Source organism: Pongo pygmaeus, chromosome 1 (assembly GCF_028885625.2).
Source record: "Pongo pygmaeus isolate AG05252 chromosome 1, NHGRI_mPonPyg2-v2.0_pri, whole genome shotgun sequence".
NCBI lineage: Eukaryota > Metazoa > Chordata > Mammalia > Primates > Hominidae > Pongo > Pongo pygmaeus.
In genome coordinates, this window is record NC_072373.2 from 98,370,388 (window position 1) to 98,389,218 (window position 18,831).

Genomic DNA, 18,831 nt, shown 5'->3' on the forward strand with positions numbered 1-18,831 from the left:
TGAAGTAACAGACACAAGACTGGAACCCAAGGCTTCTGATTCTTAATACAACTCCGAATTTCACTGCAAACTGCACACAGATAAATGCCTTACTAGCACGGATCAATTTTTAAGTGCAGTAGTTTGGTTTTCGGATTTTGTCTTTGTGGCTGTCCTCAGTTTACAGAAAAGTTTGAGAGAGAGGGATGGCAATTGTTCCTTGAAAATAATCCCCAATAATCCCGTGGCAATTGATTTGGCAATACTCACCACTGTTTACTGTTAAATATCTTCCCTGTGGAGCAATAGACAGCCCCAACTCCTAGGAACTTGTCTACAATTCTGACCCGCACTCTGTCCTAACACTCTTGGTTTTGTTTTTTGTTTGTTTGTTTTTGAGATGGAGTCTTGCTCTGTCGCCCAGGCTGGAGTGCAGTGGCGCAATCTCGGCTCACTGCAAGCTCTGCCTCCAGGGTTCATGCCATTCTCCTGCCTCAGCCTCCCGAGTAGCTGGAACTACAGGCGCCTGCCACCACGCCCAGCTAATTTTTTGTATTTGTAGTAGAGACGGGGTTTCACGGTGTTAGCCAGGATGGTCTCGATCTCCTGACCTCGTGATCCACCCGCCTCGGCCTCCCAAGGTGCTGGGATTACAGGAGTGAGCCGCCGCCCCCGGCCTGTTTTTGGTTTTTTGAGACATTGTTTCGCTCTTGTTGCCCAGGCGGCTGGAGTGCAATGACGCGATCTCAGCTAGCTGCAAACTCCACCTCCCGGGTTCAAGCGATACTTCTGCCTCAGCCTCCCAAGTAGTTGTTATTTCAGGCGTGTGCCACCACGCCAGGCTAATTTTGTATTTTTAGTAGAGACAGGGGTTTCACCATGTTAGTCAGGCTGGTCTCAAACTCCCGACATCATGTGATCCACCCGCCTCGGCCTCCCAAAGTGCTGGGATTACAGGCCTGAGCCACCGCGCCCGGCCCACTGCTGTTTTCAAGAGACCTTTTCTGCCTATCTAACCTAAATGCCCAGAATGAGCTCATGCATGGGAAAGACCCACGGACATGGACAGACTTCCCGAAGACTACTGTGCAAAACTTGTAATTCTAAAAAGTCAAAAATCTTCAGGATTCACAGGACGGGGTGGAGGGGGCCGGGGGGAAAGAGGAGGGAAAAGAGGGAAAGGAGGGAGAGTGAGACTGCTTAAATCGCTGAAGAGGACGGTGGGTTTATTTGAGTCTTAAAGCTCAGTTCTGTGGTTAGCGCAGGCCGCGGTCCCAGGCCCAGCCCGGTAGGCGGGGAGGGGCGGGGCGGGCGCGGAGGCTGTCTGAGTAAGACTTGGGCAAGGCTGGGCCGGGAAGGGCGTGGGTCGAGTAGAGGCTCCAGACCCGCACGCCGCGCGCACAGAGCTCTCAGCGCCGCTCCCAGCCACAGCCTCCCGCGCCTCGCTCAGCTCCAACATGGTAAGCCTCACTTTTCTTCTTCTTCTTCTTCTTACATGAAAAGAAAAAGAAAAGAAAAACCCACATACTTCCCAGCAGACTTTATTTTTGACTTATGTGTGGACGTGGCAGGAAACAGCAAGAAAAATCAGCCTCGTGGGAGGGAACTGGGGAAGAAGGGATGGAAGGAAGAAACCCTAAAATCATCCCTGTGGTGGCCGCCTAGGGCAGCAGCGGAGGTTCTTTAGCCTTCCCAGTCACGACAAGGCCCAGGGCTGGGGAAGAGGAAGTGCTGGCCGCTCACCGCGCGGGGGCGGGGACCCGTCGTGGGTCAGTGCCTGCAGCCCCTCGCCCGTGGTCTCCCGGGAGCCCAAAGACGCCTAGGAGCAAGTTTAAGGCAGGGGGCTGGAAAGCTGCGAGGGGTCACTAGTTATTTCTGTAGACCAGAAAAGGGACATTTTAGAACTTGGTCGTCTAGCCCCAGGGAAAATCAAAGTTTCAGTAAGCACCCGGCAGACGGCCAAGACCCAACGGGACTGAAACTTTAGCCCGTCGCCGCCGGCAGCGCCGCGGCCAAGAATGTGGGTGGAACCCGGTCCCAGCTGAGCCCTCTCCTCCTTCCTCTTCCTTTTACCCCACCATCTTTTTAGGCACTCACTCCGTAACTTATTTTTCTCTTCTTATCTCCTTTCATCTCCCGGTTGAACTCATATTTTCCATAATTCCACATCCAAAATCTCTTTCTTTACCTCTCCTTAGTGGAGAGTCAGCAAACTTTGGCCCGCGGGCCAAGTCGGGTTTTCTGTTCTGCCTACAAGCTAAGAATAAAGTTTACGTTTGTAAATGACTGAAAGAAATCAAAAGAAGAAAAATACTTTCTGACATGTGAAAATTTTGTGGAAATCAAACTTCAGCGTCCATAAATGAAGTATTGGAATAGAGCCACGCCCATTCCCTTCCGTACTGTATGGAGTTGCAGTCCTGCTACAGCAGGGAGAGAAAGCTCCGGAGGGTGTTGGTTAAGAATGAGAAGACAACAGTTGAGGTTTTTTAAATTGCTACTTCTTTTTCATCGTATTTTTTTTCTTTCCTCAAATGTTGAGCGCTTAGCATGCATTTTTAAAAATTATTTCACAGTATCCGTTTATCATAATGTTTGCTCCTTGCTATCGCCATCCCCACCAAATAAGACTCCAAGAGTGCCATGAGGTGTGGAGAGCGCAGGTTCTCCTCTCCTTCAGCCACTGCTCCACCCTGGGCAGAGCTTTCTGGTCTCTGGGCGTCCTCAGGACCTATCTCCAAAGTGCCCTGGAGCTCTACAAATTATGCCATTCCATTTTAGTAATTTGATAATTGTGTCTCTTTCTTTCTCTTTGGAGAATTACCTCTGGGAGGAAATGCAAAGAGGTTTTAATTTTCTCCTTGAGGCTGATAGGAACAGCAACAGTTTTCAAAAGAAAATAATCTCTAAATTACATCAAGACTCATGTTAAGGAGAGAAAAATGTGAAGCAGAAAGGCACTGTGAAACTGGAAAAGCAAAACTGTCTGCATTCTGGAAGGAAAAGGGGCAGGGGGAAAATCTGTAGTTCCAGAGAAAGGTGACAAAGCCCACGCTCCTCAGCCTGGTGTGGCCTCCCAGCCAGCCTCCTTCCTGTCATCTGATACCTTAGTAAGACAGGGAGATTTTAGGCCTGATACGAAGGGCATGTTGTAACAGAACAAACACATCTGTTTCTAGGCTGTGGTATTTTGTTTCTCCCCTAAAGGCCCCTGAACCTACCAACACTTTTCTTTTTTCTTAATGAAAAGTTCAATTTAGGGCAAAACAAAAACAATCATCCTCCAACAATGTGATTCTTAGGAAAAAGTCCCCTGTCTTAGGGTTCAGGGGTTCTAACGCTGTAAGATGCAATGGGAGGCAGGACTCAGCTAGGATCTCTGTAGCATAAAGGCTGTACAGGAAGGAGGAATCAACCTGCAGCTGTGTAGCTAAGGGCTCAGATCAGTTCTTAGCACGTGTTAATTACGGAGTGAGAAAGCCTCTAGCTCTGGGCTCCAGGAAGTCCATCCTAAGAACAAACGAAAGGCTAAATGCTAAGTTGCAAATGTCACCATCCAAACATAAATCATTGTTGACGCTGGGAGGTGAAGTCTCAGAGGAAGGGTGTGGCCAGGCCGGTTTCCCAGAAAGTCTGTAATTGCGGCTTCTATCCACCAGAGGGAGGCCAACAGCTCCTCACTTAGGGGACTTGGGGAACCGGATGACTGGGCCCTATAGAATTTCCTTGAAAAATTCTGCTATGAGGAAAGAGCCCAGTACAGGATTTAAATCTCTTACATTGTAGTTGCTGTGTAAGCAGCAACCTGAGAGCTTCCTGGTTTGGAGTGACCTCCAGAGAAGCTCCACCTTCTCTGTCACTATTTCCCACCAGGAAGTGGAAGCCTGCAAGGCTAAGAACTGCAGAAAGGGACTGGGAGGCCCAGATTCCAGGGCTGGCTCTGCCATATCCATTCCCTTCTCCTGTCCGTTTCCTCACATCTAAGATTAATGGTTCCTAACTCTTAAATATGAAAGCCATTTTCAAACGTCTAAAATGTTCTATCTCCCACTGCATACACAATGATAGCTATGCTTTTAGTTTTCTCTAAGGAAATGTGTGAGTCCCAGGAATTCGGTATTGCTTTAAAAAGAACTGACATTTCATTAATCACAAAAGCCTCCATACACTCTTGGAAAATAGGAAATTATTAACCTATAGACAATGTTTGGTGTGCATATGGATTTGTGGATATAGAGTTACACATGTATTTATCCACACATTTTAAAAATATGGGTAAACCTTGTCACCCTCACTCCCTTCTAGGCAGTCTACTGCTTTTAAACGTGCCGGCAATGCTCCACATTTACCTTCCATATATTTCACCTGGAATAAATATGTGGCGAGGGGTAGGACGGAAGGTCACAGAGTGTGACTTTTTGTGGTTGTCTTGAATCCCTCAGCCCCTTGAAAAAATGACTCAGTCTTGTAGGAAACTGCTTTGACCTGAAATAAGATTCCGTGGAGTTTTATCCAGTATCCAGCCCTTGACATCTTCCCTTATCTGAGCCCTGCATTTTTTTTTTCTCCAAAGGCAAAAATCTCCAGCCCTACAGAGACTGAGCGGTGCATCGAGTCCCTGATTGCTGTTTTCCAGAAGTATGCTGGAAAGGATGGTTATAACTACACTCTCTCCAAGACAGAGTTCCTAAGCTTCATGAATACAGAACTGGCTGCCTTCACAAAGGTACTGGTCCCTGTCTCCCCCACTTCCCCAAACTACCCACAACATGAAACAAGACCCTGGCAGAATGGCCAGGAATGAAGGAACAGCAACTGACACCCCACATTCTTGCTTCATTTTAACTCACTGTAAGCCAGGAGTTTTTCCATTTATGAAGAGAGGTATACGAAATGGTATATGACGTAATGAAATTGTTTTCAAATTTTATTCTTCTACCCCAAAGGTTCTATGGCAGCCCTGTCCAATAGAACTTTTTGCAGTGGTGGAAATACATTCTATATCTGCTCTATCCAATATGGTAGCCACCAGCCACATGTGCCTACTGAGTGCTTGAAATGTGGCTAGTGTGACTAACAGACTGACTTTCTAAATTAGTTAATGTAAACGTAAATGTAAATAGCCATTTGTAACCAGTGGCTCTAAGTGTGTATCTATGTTGGCAGCTTGGGCAAGTGGAGGATGAGACTGATCAGGCAGGGCCTGCGGCCTTTTTCCACCTGAACCTGCTGTACTTTTATACAGTTTATCTATTGGAGTTGCATGCAACACTTGAAAGAAGTGTTCCACTGGCTTTACAAAACTGAATAGCCCCTAATAAGAGCCCTGGACTAGGAGTGGGAAAACCTTTGGTTCAAGCCCCAGGTCTGCTCCTTAGACAGGTCACTTCACCTCTTTTAGTCTGTTTCTGCATCTGGAAAATGGGAATATTAATAATCCCTATCCTGTAGCTTATACTCCTGTGAGAATAAAATGTGGCAGCATATTTGAAAGCACCTTAGAAGATGCAATATAAAGGTGTAATTATTATTATCTCTGCAGAACCAGAAGGACCCTGGTGTCCTTGACCGCATGATGAAGAAACTGGACACCAACAGTGATGGTCAGCTAGATTTCTCAGAATTTCTTAATCTGATTGGTGGCTTAGCTATGGCTTGCCATGACTCCTTCCTCAAGGCTGTCCCTTCCCAGAAGCGGACCTGAGGACCCCTTGGGCCTGGCCTTCAAAGCCACCACCTTTCCTTCCAGCCTTTCTGTCATCATCTCCACAGCCCACCCATCCCCTGAGCCCAGCACACTAACCACCTCATGCAGGTCCCACCTGCCAATAGTAATAAAGCAATGTCACTTTTTTAAAACATGAACTGGAGAGTTGGTGAATTTGTGCATGGGAGGGTGGAAAGTGGGAGGAATATAAATTAGATTGATAGAAGCTGCATAGTAAATAAGAAAAAATGCATCTTGGGTGTACACATAATCATGACTAATAGTACAACCAGATTCGTCTCTAAATTATTGACTGATGGAGAGTTGTCACTTATTGTTATTGTTTACTCACTGCTACCCCTGTTGGCACTGTCATAGATCCTGAGAATACAACCAGCAAGACAGACAAGGTCATGCCTTCACTGAGTATAACTTCTCATTGGGGGAGAGAACAATGACTAAATAAACAAAGGACTATCAGAGTATGATAAATCCTAGGAAGGACAGATTACAATTATGTTACAGATTCATGGGGACTAAGAGGGCACTATTCTGAGGACATGACATTTGTGCTGAGATATGAAGAACTAGAAAGAGCAAACATTTGAAAAGGAGAAGGCATTTCAAGAGAAGGAATGGGAAGGGCAGAGGTCCTTCAAAGATAAGAAGGATCTGGGATGTTTGTGGAATAGAAAGGTGGCTCGTGTTGCCAAGGTCTTCATGTTTGGCTTAAGCTGGTGTTAACACTAGTTTTAATTTTCTAAGCCCTCTGATAAAGCAGCAGGGAAAGAGATCCTAGAAAGAAGGTAAGAAGACTGATCCAGGGTTAAAGATGACAGATTAAAGGAGAGAGAGAGAAAGAGGGGCAGGTTTCCGCAATGTGCAATTATTCCTAAGAAGCACAGCGAAAAAGTGATGTGTTTCCAGAAAACCTCTGATTCCTTATCCATTTATGTGAGTTTTAACTAATTAGCAAAAAATCTCTCTAGATTATGGTTTATTCCTTCATAAATTCAGTGAGATGGATTAGACCACATCTGAGGTCATTTTTGGCTCTGACATTCCAAAATGAAGGCCAGCGCTTTAGGGTGAGCCACTGCCTCAGCCGTTTACAGTTGTCTCAGCTATACCTGTAGCAACTGCAATTATCTTCAGTACATTTAAATCATCGAGTCTTTGAAAAGAATTCAGTTTGACTTTCATAAAGATAAAAACTATCTCTTCACACGCATATTTTATTGGTTTATGGGATATTTAATTAAATTATACCTTACAAGAAAAACGGGCCAGGCACGGTAGCTCACGCCTGTAATCCAAGCACTTTGGGAGGCTGAGGCAGGCAGATCATGAGGTCAAGAGATCAAGACCATCCTGGCCAACTTGGTGAAACCCTGTCTCTACTAAACATACAAAAATTAGCCAGGTGTGGTGGCGGGTGCTTGTAATCCCAGCTACTTGGGAGGCTGAAGCAGGAGAATCACTTGAACCCGGGAGATGGAGGTTGCAGTGAGCCAAGATCCCGCCACTGCACTCCAGCCTAGCAAAAGAGCAAGCTCCGTCTCAAAAAGAAAAGAAAAAGAAAAAAGAATATAAACAGGTTTGGGACCGATCACAAATACACTCTTAGTGAACACATGATCCCACTGTCGGGTTGGTGCACAAGTGTGTGGGCTATTAGAATTATCCATAGGCCCTGGACATTCATGGTTTTATGGCCACAAGTCAACATTTTTTTTTAAGAGAGAGAGAATGGAGAGATGGTAAAATGGGTCAGTTAAGAATCTGAAATAAGGCAATGAAGCGGGAAGGGAGGGGAAGAGTATGTAAGAGGTAAAACCCAAGAAATGATGATTATCTGAATGTAGTGGTGAGAAAGAAAAGCCTAGGATTATTCCCAGCTTCCTAGCATGGACAATTGGTTGGATGATGATACAATTCACTGAAATCAGGAATGAAGAAAGGGGGTTAAGCTTTAGGAGCAAAATGTAGGGTCTGGTTTAAAACACATTGTATTTGGCTAGGCATGGTGGCTCACATCTGTAATCCCAGCACTTTGAGAGGCCGAGGTGGGAGGATCACTTGAAGTCAGGAGTTCAAAACCAGCCTAGCCAATATGGTGAAACCCTGTCTCTACTAAAAATACAAAAATGAGTCACGCGTGGTGGCACATGTCTGTAATCCCAGCTATTTGGGAGGCTGAGGCAGGAGAATCACTTGAACCCAGGAATCAGAGGTTGCAGTGAGCCAAGATCATGCCATTGCACTCCAGCCTGGGCATTACAATGAGACTCTGTCTCAAATAAATAAATAAATAAACCATGTTGTATTTGAGATGTGTTCCTTGTGTGTGCCTGTTCCTTGTCTTTGCAGCATCCATCTCCCCTTCTTCCTGAATAAAGCCCTGCTCTGCACTCCCCATCTCTTGGTGTTCTTAGTTTGGGTAGGGTTCTTCCCCAGTTCTAAGAGTCAAGGACACACCTGTGCTGAAGCTAATGAGTGCCCTGCATTCCTTTGGACACAGTGATTGGCCTAGGGTGGTCAATGTGATCTAAGCTGGTCAAAATAAAGGGAATCTCAGTACCTTTGCTGAAAATTCTGGGATAAAGGCAATTGCTTATCCTCCTTCTCGGTGGATTCTAACCTGAGAGTTTGTAGCCTTAGACAGGCCAGTAGCCATCTCAAGACAACAGGGAAGGGATCTGAGAGTGGAGCCAACATTGGAGAAACAGCCAAGAAATTTTAAGAAGATACCGGCTCCTAGTGCTATGCTAAGACCCTTGACCCACAGAAACTGTGAGACAGTGAAGTTGTGTTGAGTAATTAAGTTTGTGGTAATTTGTTATACAATAACAGATAGCTAACACACAGTTGTAATTCTTAAAATACATTTCCGCTGATTCCTTAACAATTCGTGTATGAATGTTATATTCCTTTACATTTTTAATCGTCTTAAATTTACACTCTTCCTTAAAGGATTATCTGCTCTCTGCTACCAAAAAAGTGAAACAAAAGACTCCTCAACACTTCCACACCCTCGAGTTGCTGCCTTAGATATTTCCCTTTGGTCAAAATTATTGCGTTTTTGTATGTGTCGACACCAAAGACTTCTATTTCCCTTATTACCACTCAGTCCTGAATCTCTTGAGTTCTAACACTTGCCCTCAGCATTCTACTGAAACTTCTACCCTATTAGTCACTGGCCCAGCAGCCTTTGTTCATCCTTCCTGACCATTGCATCATGCAATGGATATTTGAGTCTCTATAATGTTCCAGACACTGTGCCAGGGCAAAGCGAAAAGAATACGAACATCAGGAAACTGCCGCAGTTTCCAGATCAGAGGTGGTGGTGGCCTGGACAGTGGGTGGTTGGGGATGGATTCAAGGGATATTTGGGTGGAGCATCAAATGAGCTTGGGGATTTGGTTGGATGTGAGGCATGAGAGAAAAAAGTCTGATGTCCAAGGGCAGGAGGAATGGAAGGAAGCATCCAGTATGGAGAAAGATGAAAGCCAGAACACTCAGCAAGCCAGCTTCTTCGGCCTGCTTTGTTCTAGCCACGCTGGCAGCCGATTGGATGACGCCAACCAACATTGAGGGTGGGTCTTCCTCTCCCAGTCTACTGACTCCATTGTGAATGTCCTCTGGCAACACCCTCATGGTCACACCCAGAAACAATACTTTACCAGCTATCTCAGCATCCTTCAATCCAATCAAGTTGACACCTAATATTAACCATCACACCACCCCATCTCCCTAATGTGGGCACATTCCCAGGCCCTCATCTCTCTCTTTCTCTCTCTCTGCTTCTCAAGCTAGATCTGCTCTCCAAACTCAAATTGTGAATGCCCACTGGGCATTACCAACAGGACCAACACAACATGCCCTCACTGGGCTCATTATCTCCTTCCCAAACCAACCCTTTCTGCTGGTGTCTCTCTCTACCACTCACTTTGCTTATAGGAAGTACTCCATAGGGGTTTGTTGATCTGAATCTTGAGTTAGAAGCTTGGTACCAATTAGATCTTACTTATCAAAACTTGAGGGCCCAAGCAAGTAAAGGCTTTCTGGTTAGTTCCCTTTAGCCTGGTGTCTTAAAGCCATGGCCAGTGATTTCTTTCTTTCTTTCTTTTTTTTTTTTTTTTCTGAGATGGAGTCTCGCTCTGTCACCCAGGCTGGAGTGCAGTGGTATAATCTCAGCTCACTGCAACCTCTGCCTCCCGGGTTCAAGCGTTTCTCCTGCCTCAGCCTCCCGAGTAGCTGGGATTACAGGCATGCGCCACCATGCCCGACTAATTTTTGTATTCTTAATAGAGATGGGGTTTCACCTTGTTGCCCAGGCTGGTCTCAAACTCTTGACCTCGTGATCCGCCCTTCTTGGCCTCCCAAAGTGCTGGAATTACAGGCATGAGCCACCGCGCCTGGCCTGATCTCTTGGTAAAGTAGCAAATAGACCAGTAGGGTGCCTGATATTTTTCCATCTCTTCCCTAGCTCACTGTTTTTTGGGAATAGTGACACTTTAAAAAAATATATATGTAGGGTGCACCTGCTAAAGGAATAATATGGAGACTTAATGACTACTGATTTTTTCCTTCTTGTGCTGCTAATGAATTAAGGAACACATCTGAGAGGTAGCTACAATTGTACTAAAATCCACTGTGAGTGTGATTTATGCAAGAAAGGTAATATAGCAAAATTTTGATAAATATACATGTTTTAAGTTAAAGCAAATATTTTAAATATCCTTTTTATAAATATCCATTTTCACCAGTTTTTTTAAGTTAGCCAAACCAACTACAGGTCCCCACCCTTTAGAAAAGAGGACCTCTACCATTTTGCAATAAACTCTCTTAAGCTTCTCCCTGTCCAGTTGGACCTCTTCCACCCCTTTCTCCACCCTGTGATCAAAGAGAGTTTTTAAAGGCAAATGTTCTGGTATTGCTCCCATGTGTGAAACCAGGCATTGGACCTTCTGAATATACAGGATTCCCTGGAGCACTCAAGAGCCTTTGTGGTCTGCTCCCTGCCCACGCTGCCAACCAAGGCTAGAACTGATGTCACAGTGATGTGCCTCTGTGCTTTGACATATGCTCTTCTTGCTGCCCTGAAAGCCCTTGGCCCCCTTTCCACCTGTTTCTACTTATCCTGTAGAGCAGTATAAGTATCATCTCCCCAAGAAGGCCTTTCCTAAGACCCCTATCCAAAGCTGATTTTAATGCTTTTATTCTATGCTCCAGAGCACCCCATTCTTGCCTCTATCATAGCACTTGCCACTCTACTTATAGTGTTTTTACTTGTCGTCTTTTCTGACTTGACTTTGAGCTCAAGAACAGAGACTTAATTAAAGGCATCTTTGTATTGCTAGGACTTAATATGGTACCCAGCATATAGTAGCAAAAAAAAAATTTGTTGAGTGAAAAAACTATATGATACATGAATAAGTGATAAGAGAATGCTATACCAGACGTGGGACATACCATGTGTATCAGTCTGGGTTCCCACAGGAAACACATGCACACTCAAAGGGGTCACTGAAGAGAATTTAATGAACACACTATTTATGAAGATGTAATAGATAAGATAATAACAAGAGATGGCAAAGGGTAGAGATAAGATAAATAACAAGAGATGGCAAAGCATCAGGACTAGCAAAATTAGGATGCTGTTGCCACCTCTCAGCCTGACTGGCAAGGGAGAAATTATTGGAATTCAAGAGCCATAGCCCAGGAAGAGGGGCCACTCACAGATGCTGTGGCCTTAGATGTAGAAATACAGCCATTGTCAAGCCACAGCCTGGCAGGAGGGACCCAGGGGAATAAATATCGATTTCTCTCTCTTCCCACCTTCTGATTGCCTGCAAGTGCCTCCTGTTGGCCCACCCTACTGGAAGTCTGAGCTGGGCAGAAAAGCATCAAAAGTGGAGCTGGAGGAGCAAACAGAATATCCAGCACACTGCAGAAAGCTGAGATTGGTATTCTTCTACCACATGGCTACTCCTGCCACCAAGAGGAACACAGAGTAAATTGCCAACACTAATTCAGGTAGACTTTTTTTGTGTGTGCATTTTCTTAAGTTATTGAAAATTTTAAATGTTTTTATTATGGTTAAATATACAGAACATAAAAATTTAACACTGTTACCATTTTTTAAGTGTACATTTTAGTAGCATTAAGCATATTCACATTGTATACACATCACCACCAATACCTCCATAACGTTTCCATCTTCCCAAACTGAAAGTCTGCATCCATTAAACAATAACTTCCCTTTCTCCCCTCCCCTACCTCCTGGTCACCATCATTCTACTTTCTGTCTCTATTCATCTGACTACTCTAGGTACCTCCTGTCAGTGGAATTATACAACATTTGTCTTTTTGTGTCTGACTTATTTCACTTAGCATAATGTCTTCAAGATTCATTTATGTTGTTGCATATGTCAAAATTTCCTTCCATTTCAGGGCTGAATAATAGTCCATTGCATATGTATTTGTGTGTGTGTGTGTGTGTGTGTGTGTGTGTGTGTGTGTGCGCCACATTTTGTTTTTCCATTCATCTATTGATGGACACTTGGGTTGCTTCCACCTTTTGTTATTGTGCATAGTGCTACGATGAATGCAGGTGTACAAATAATGGTTTAAGTCTCTGGGCATACAACCCAGAAATAGAATTGCTGGATCATATGGTAATTCTATTTTTAGTTTTTGAGGAATCACCATACATCTTTCCACAGTGGCAGCACCACTTTATATTCCCACCAGCAATGCTTACAAGGTTTCCAAAGTCTCCACATACTCACCAACACTTGCTATTTTCTGCTTTTTAAAATAATAGCCATCCTAATGAATGTGAAATAGTATCTCATTTTGGTTTCCTTTCACATTTTCCTAATGATTGGTGATGTTAAGCATCTTTTCAATGTGCTTATTGGCCATTTGTATATCTTCTTTGGAAAAATGTCTATTTGATTCTTTTGCCCATTTTGTATTGGGTTGTTTGGTTTTTGTTGAGTTGTAGGAGTTCTTTTTATATTCTGGGTATTAAGCCCTTATTAGATATGTGATTTGCAAATATTTTCTACCATTCTGTGGGTTGCCTTTTTCACTCTATTCATAGTGCTCTTTGATGCACAAAAGTTTTTTGTTTTGATCAAGTCCAATTTCTATGTTTTTTTCTTACATTGCCTGTGCCTTTGGTGTCATATCCAAGAAATCATAGCCAAATCCAGTGTACATTTTTTTAATGAAGAAAAACAAAAAGAAAAAAATCAAGCAAATATCTATCTCTTTTGATGGAGATTTGGGCCATGGTGGTAGGACTTCTGCCAAGATTTAGTATGGAGCAGATATAGAAAGCCCCTTTCCTACCACAAATAATGCTGGATAACATAGAATCTTCCCCTTCCCCTCAAAAAGTTAAAATACTTGGTCAATTAAAAGGCAGAAAGAGAATTATTCAGGTGCCAGAAGGACAAAGGGAACTGATAGCTGTCACAGTGCCCCAGAGCGGAGGCCACGTGGCCCAGGCCATGGTGGAGAACTAGAACTGAATTAGTGAAAGGAGAGAGCCGCTAAAGAGCTGCCCTGTCACTGATGGAGACTGGAAAGCTCAGTCCACCACCTTTCAAGACACAGAATGAGCCGTGGGGTGAGGCAAAGTCATCTGAGAGAAATCAGAGCACTGCACCTGTGTTACCAGAAGGCATGGGGTTCAAACACATGCTATTAAAGAAATAAACCAAAAACTACCCCAGAGTTGTAAGCGCCATAAAACCCTAGACAAATGCAAAACCACCTCGTGGAGATGCCTCCAGACATTTGGAGGATGTCCACAGGAGATAAGTACACTTAGAACAGGCTCACAGGCACACGAAGGATGACAAGTACATGCAACAGACTAGAGACTTCACACTGAGTAACAAGAGGGAGAGCAATCTGGAAGGACGTTAGCATGAGTGTGTTTAAAATGGTCAAATAAATAAAGCAATAGATCAAATGCATAAAACAAGAACAAAAGTATATATATATTTAAAAAGAACCAAGTGTATAATTGAAATATACAGCCATGCAAATGGACCCTGAAGCTGGGCATTCCACCTCCAATTTGTGACCCAGCTCCAGCTATAGGGGAGAGGATACCTCCCTGTCCCACTGCACCTCAGGAAGACCTCATTGACTCACTGCACCCACCCACCTTACAATGACCCTATTGTACCATCCAGCAACCTGGTGAGAGATATGTTGGGAACTCAGGCAGAGAGACTGAGAGGACCACACCTGTGCAGCAACCGTGATAATTCATGCTTTGTTTCTTGGCCCTCCCTAATCTCCTAAATCTCTCCCAGTCACCACCAACAAGGAAGACTGGGAGGGAGAGGCAAGTCTGCACTGGCTGCAAACTGGATTCTGAGTGATTTGAGCTGCCTGTAAGGTTAGACGGTGGGGGCAGAGAGAAGCAGCAGTAGTCCAGGTTCCTGGCCCCACCTCTCTCCACCGAGAGAAACGTTTCTGTTACCAGATTCATATTTTACCCTCACAATGATTTAGTGTCAACATTATCATTAAACATGATCCGCAGAGTCACTAGGGATTCTGGTAGGAATGCAAGCAAGGACAATGACTCAGGAACATTGCAAGTCCAGTCCGTAAAGAGACTATAACTTCTGGCAAGGGAAGAAACACAAATCTGAAAGCTGGGAAAAGTGTAAATATCACGTAGGAAGCAAAGGTTGCTTCATAAATGCTAGCTCACCGTTTTCCTCATTTCCTCACTACTAAGCATCCTCAGCTCCCTGCAGCAAGGCTGCTTTCTCCTTCCCATTGCTGAAATTGCTTTCCCCAGAATCAAACAAGTCCTTACCTACCATATAGCCAAATCCAGCAGGCTATTCTCAGCCTTCATTGTCCTTGATGCTTAGCACTGGTAGATGTGGTTGACGGCCCCACCCTCTTGATGCCTGAAGAGGTGGGCTCCATGCAGCAATGAACTGAGGATTGCTCACATCGGAGCCCCTAGCCCAGAGCAGGGCCTGGCACCTAATAGGCACCCTATGAATGCTCAGTGAAAGAAGGCATCCACTGCAAGGTCCTGGGGAACAAGGAATTCCAATGTAGCCCATACATTTTAAGTCCTAGAGGATCCTAGATGTAAAAGGCCTTCAAAAGTGACCACTCTTTTAAACCATTATACTGGCAGCTGAGCCAAGTTTCCCCATCATGGACACATCTAGAGGGCACTGCCTAAAGCCATACACATCTCCCCACCCAGGACAGTGCAGGGGCCTTAGCCTGGGGCATATGGGTGGGCAGAGGCGGGTGAATGATGAAAGCTGAAGAAAAGAAAGCAGGTGGAAGGGGGCAGCAGGGTGGGAACAGAGAGAGAAAACAAAGCAGGGCAGGGAACGGGGGGCAGATGGGAGACGAGAGAGAGAGAGATACAGATCTCGCCACTGAGGAAAAGGTCAGAAGAGAACACTGTCCTCTACTGAAGTAAAATAACTTCCACCTGACCATGGCACTGCGGGTCGTGGGCAGCACACACTGGTCATGCCGTGATGTTTAGGACCCATGGCATCTTCCCTTCAAATCCAAATCATAATAGAGAGAGGACTCTGTCCTCATTGAGCCGGCAATGCCTTGCAATTTTTACCTTTTGGATCTGGTAACTTTCCACGTCTACCCACTTTGTGGGAGGTGGCCCTTGGTGCACCAAACCAGGAGGAATCAGTTTTAGAGTTATGGAGACTCCAATGAAAGCCCTGGACCCAGGGAGTGAGCAGCACCTCCAGGGTGTAGGCCAAGAACTCACAGCACTGAGGCTCCAGACACTCAGGAGAATGGTAAGGGTCAATCTCTTGGTGAGTGGCTAGGTCCCTGCAACCTTCACCTAGGTCTAAATGGGCATAGGGGTAGCTTTTCTATGGACATGCCCTAGCCAGGTGTCCCAGGTGCCGGCTGCATCCTAGGTAATCCATTGCAGATTGTAGGATTGCACGAATACTAATGCTAGTCTCTTTAGTGTTTTTAGGTGTGGCTTTTATTTCCCAATAGGCTGGCTTTTGGTTGCAGAAATCTCATAGGAAGCAAAGACCATATGGTAAGGAGGGAAAGGCAGCAACAGAGTGGGTGCACCTGGGGTCCCACAAACCTTTGTCTCTGAACCTTCAGCTAGGTCTAAATGGGGCAATTGGGTGGTTTTCTTTGGATCTGCCCTGGCCTGGCCTCGCTGCTGCCTCCAACTCCTGGGACCATGGGAATCCTGTGCACCGCCCCCAGGGGCCACAAGAAAACAGCATGGTCCTTCCCCATGGAACTCCCCTGTAGAGAAGTGGGGCACCTGGAATATTCAAGTTCCTGGGAGACTGGGGGCCAGTTGTTAGCCAGGGGAGACTGGCGGTTCCTGACTTTTGGTCACCCCATATCCGAGTTTGGCCTAAGGCCCGTGCTGCCCTGGCCTCCGGGATTGGCTATGGAGGTTCCACCCTACAGCTGGAACCATCTCACTTGGTCTCCTCAAAAACAGGTCCTGATCATATAGAAATGCAATTGTGCTTCTTCTACTGATGCAAAGTCTTTCTGAGCAGCCTGGACTGCTGATTTTATGTAGAATTTGTGGAAAGTGTGGGATTCAGAGACTAGTGAAGGGCTCAGACATAAGTGAGCTGGTGTTGATTGGTTGGTACTCAAAGCTGCTCATTGGACTGAGTTGCTTTCAACCCACTGACTTTCAGAAATGGGGGCTAGCACTGACTGAGGGGCTTGCAGAAATGTATTCACCGAGGTGAGTGGCTGCATTAGGAAAAATAAACTCCACTAAAGGTGTCCAATCCTATTCCCTGGAACCTGTGAATGTGTTACTTTACATGTCAAAGAGACTTTGGAGAGGTGATTAAATTAAGGATGTTGTGACACGCAGATTATCCTGGAGAGCCCAGTGCCATCACAAGGGTGCATAGAAATGAGAGAGGGAGGAAAGACAGTCCATGTCAGAAGGACGCCATGTGACAATAACTTGAGTGTCCATGGCTGCTGTTGAAGGTGGGAGGGCTACCAGCCAAGGAATGTGGACAAATCCCACATGCTGGAAAAGACAATGACACAGTCTCCTTACAGCCACCAGCAAGGAACGCAAACCTGCCAACAACACATTCACTGTAGTGCAATGAGACTTCTTTTGGACTTCTGAGCGTCAGAACCCTAAGATCATAAATATGGGTTATTTGAAGAAGTTGTTTGTGGTCATTTATTACAGTAGCAATACACTCATACAGGCTGGGCGTGATGACTCATGCCAGTAATCCCCAGCACTTTGGGAGGCCAAGGCAGGCGGATCACCTGAAGTCGGGAGTTCGAGACCAGCCTGACCAATATGGAGAAACCCCATCTCTACTAAAAATAAAAAATTAGCCAGGCATGGTGGTGCATGCCTGTAATCCCAGCTACTAGGGAGGCTGAAGCAGGAGAATTGCTTGAACCCAGGAGGCAGAGGTTGCGGTGATCTAAGATTGCGCCATTGCACTCCAGCCTGGTCAACAAGAGCAAAACTCCATCTCAACAACAACAACAATAAAAGAAACCCATGCAATGAGCAAAGGTGAATTAAGATGATTTAAAGACTTAAAGCCAGTTCTGGTGGCCATTTGTAACCATGGCTTCAGAATAATTACCCTTTTTCCAGGCACATAAACTTTAAAATTTTTTAATTGTCTTAATAAGTAATTAAGATGACACTGGAGATTGTCCCAACTGTCCCTGTACAATGAGTCTAAGCCCTTGCCCTCTGCTCAGGGCATCACAATGTCTGGTAGTGTCTGAGGATAGGTTTTGCATGGGTGTATGTTTGGGGGCAGGGTTAGGGGAGCTCAGTCACTGGATTTATCAAGTTCCCCACAAGGATGGCTGCAGAGTGTTAGGAAGATGAGTGTTCTTTGCCATATAGGCCATCGTGTTTCTGATGTCTCTTTCCATATATGAGGAATTTCCCATGTTCCAAAACTATTAGGATCACATACTTGCTTTCTCAGCTTCCCTAGGGCCTGAGATGTGGGAAGATTACCAAGGTAAATCAGAAAGAGCTACTCCAACTTTTGATGTGAATTGAGAGATTCAAGGAATCAGAACTGGGGAAATTCATTTGGCCCCTTGCAACATAATAATCTCCACATCTCCAGATCTTTAAAAACAGTGTCCAGGGCTGCAGACAGAGAGAGAAGGGGAGTGAGAAGGAAGGAGAGAGGCAAGAGATGAAAGAGAAGGAGGAATGAGGGGATGGAGAAATGAAGGCAGGGAATGAGGTAGGTAGATGGTTCTCCCTACCTCAGCACCTAGTGCTGAGTTCACCTCCAGGCACCCGCCTGATTCTTTTGAAGAGAATCACCTTCCACCTCTACCCAATCTCTTCAAGGATCAAGTTACTCCACTCTCCATTGTGAAAATATAAGTTGGCTTTCTCATCCGACCCTCCGTTTTCCCAGCCCCCGGTTCTAACCCAGTCCTGAGGTTAGAGAGAGAGAAAAAAAAAACCCGAAACCTCACTCTTAAATCAAACACCTCATCTTTCTATCGTACTTTAGCCAGCAGCTTCTTCTCCTGAATTTTCTTTTCTTGTATTCTGTGTAGCAAGAAAAATAAAAAATGGCCCCTTGGATACTATGAGAATGTAGAAGGAAGGATGCATACAGAAAACACAGCAACTGGTACTATGAGCAGCAGCCCTGAGAAGCAGCCCCGAAGCTATGTATCTGTATGCATCACACGTGCTTATACTTTTATTTTGTTCATATAAATGGTATACTTTGCATACATTGTTTTACATCTTTTTTCTTTAAAGTTTTGGATTGGCGCAACTTACAATCCTAGAATCCCTCTCCATGGGAGTAACCTGGGAGAAAAGTTAGGAACACAAGAAGATACGAAAGATGCATCGTTGTCCTGCCTAAGATACCTGGGCACAAGTGGAAAAGGATCATGACATCACTCCCTCTTCAAGAAGCTGGCTGCAGGTTGGCCAGGTGGGCTGAGTGAGACTGAGATGCGGGTGGGGGCGGAGGGTGGGTTGGAGGGAAAGCCGAAGACCTCGACATCATCAAATGGGTGTGTGTTATGTTGATCAGGCAGTGCAGGGGTTACCGTTTAGGTGGCCACCTAAAGGC

General features: G+C 45.1%; 1 protein-coding gene across 1 annotated transcript; it reads left to right on the forward strand.

Annotated features, from left to right (window-relative positions):
• The first annotated feature begins 1,293 nt into the window (after positions 1-1,293).
• S100A11 (S100 calcium binding protein A11) lies at positions 1,294-5,844 on the forward strand. Its single transcript, XM_054479429.2, has 3 exons — positions 1,294-1,439; positions 4,553-4,705; positions 5,522-5,844. The coding sequence occupies exons 1-3, from the start codon at positions 1,437-1,439 to the stop codon at positions 5,681-5,683; spliced, it is 318 nt and encodes a 105-aa protein (XP_054335404.1). The 5' UTR covers positions 1,294-1,436; the 3' UTR covers positions 5,684-5,844.
• The last annotated feature ends 12,987 nt before the right edge of the window (positions 5,845-18,831 follow it).

Excerpts from the sequence above, each read along its gene's own strand:
- S100A11 (XM_054479429.2), top strand. Across the intron at positions 4,706-5,521 it reads AACTGGCTGCCTTCACAAAG|AACCAGAAGGACCCTGGTGT; the intron begins GTACTGGTCCCT and ends TTATCTCTGCAG.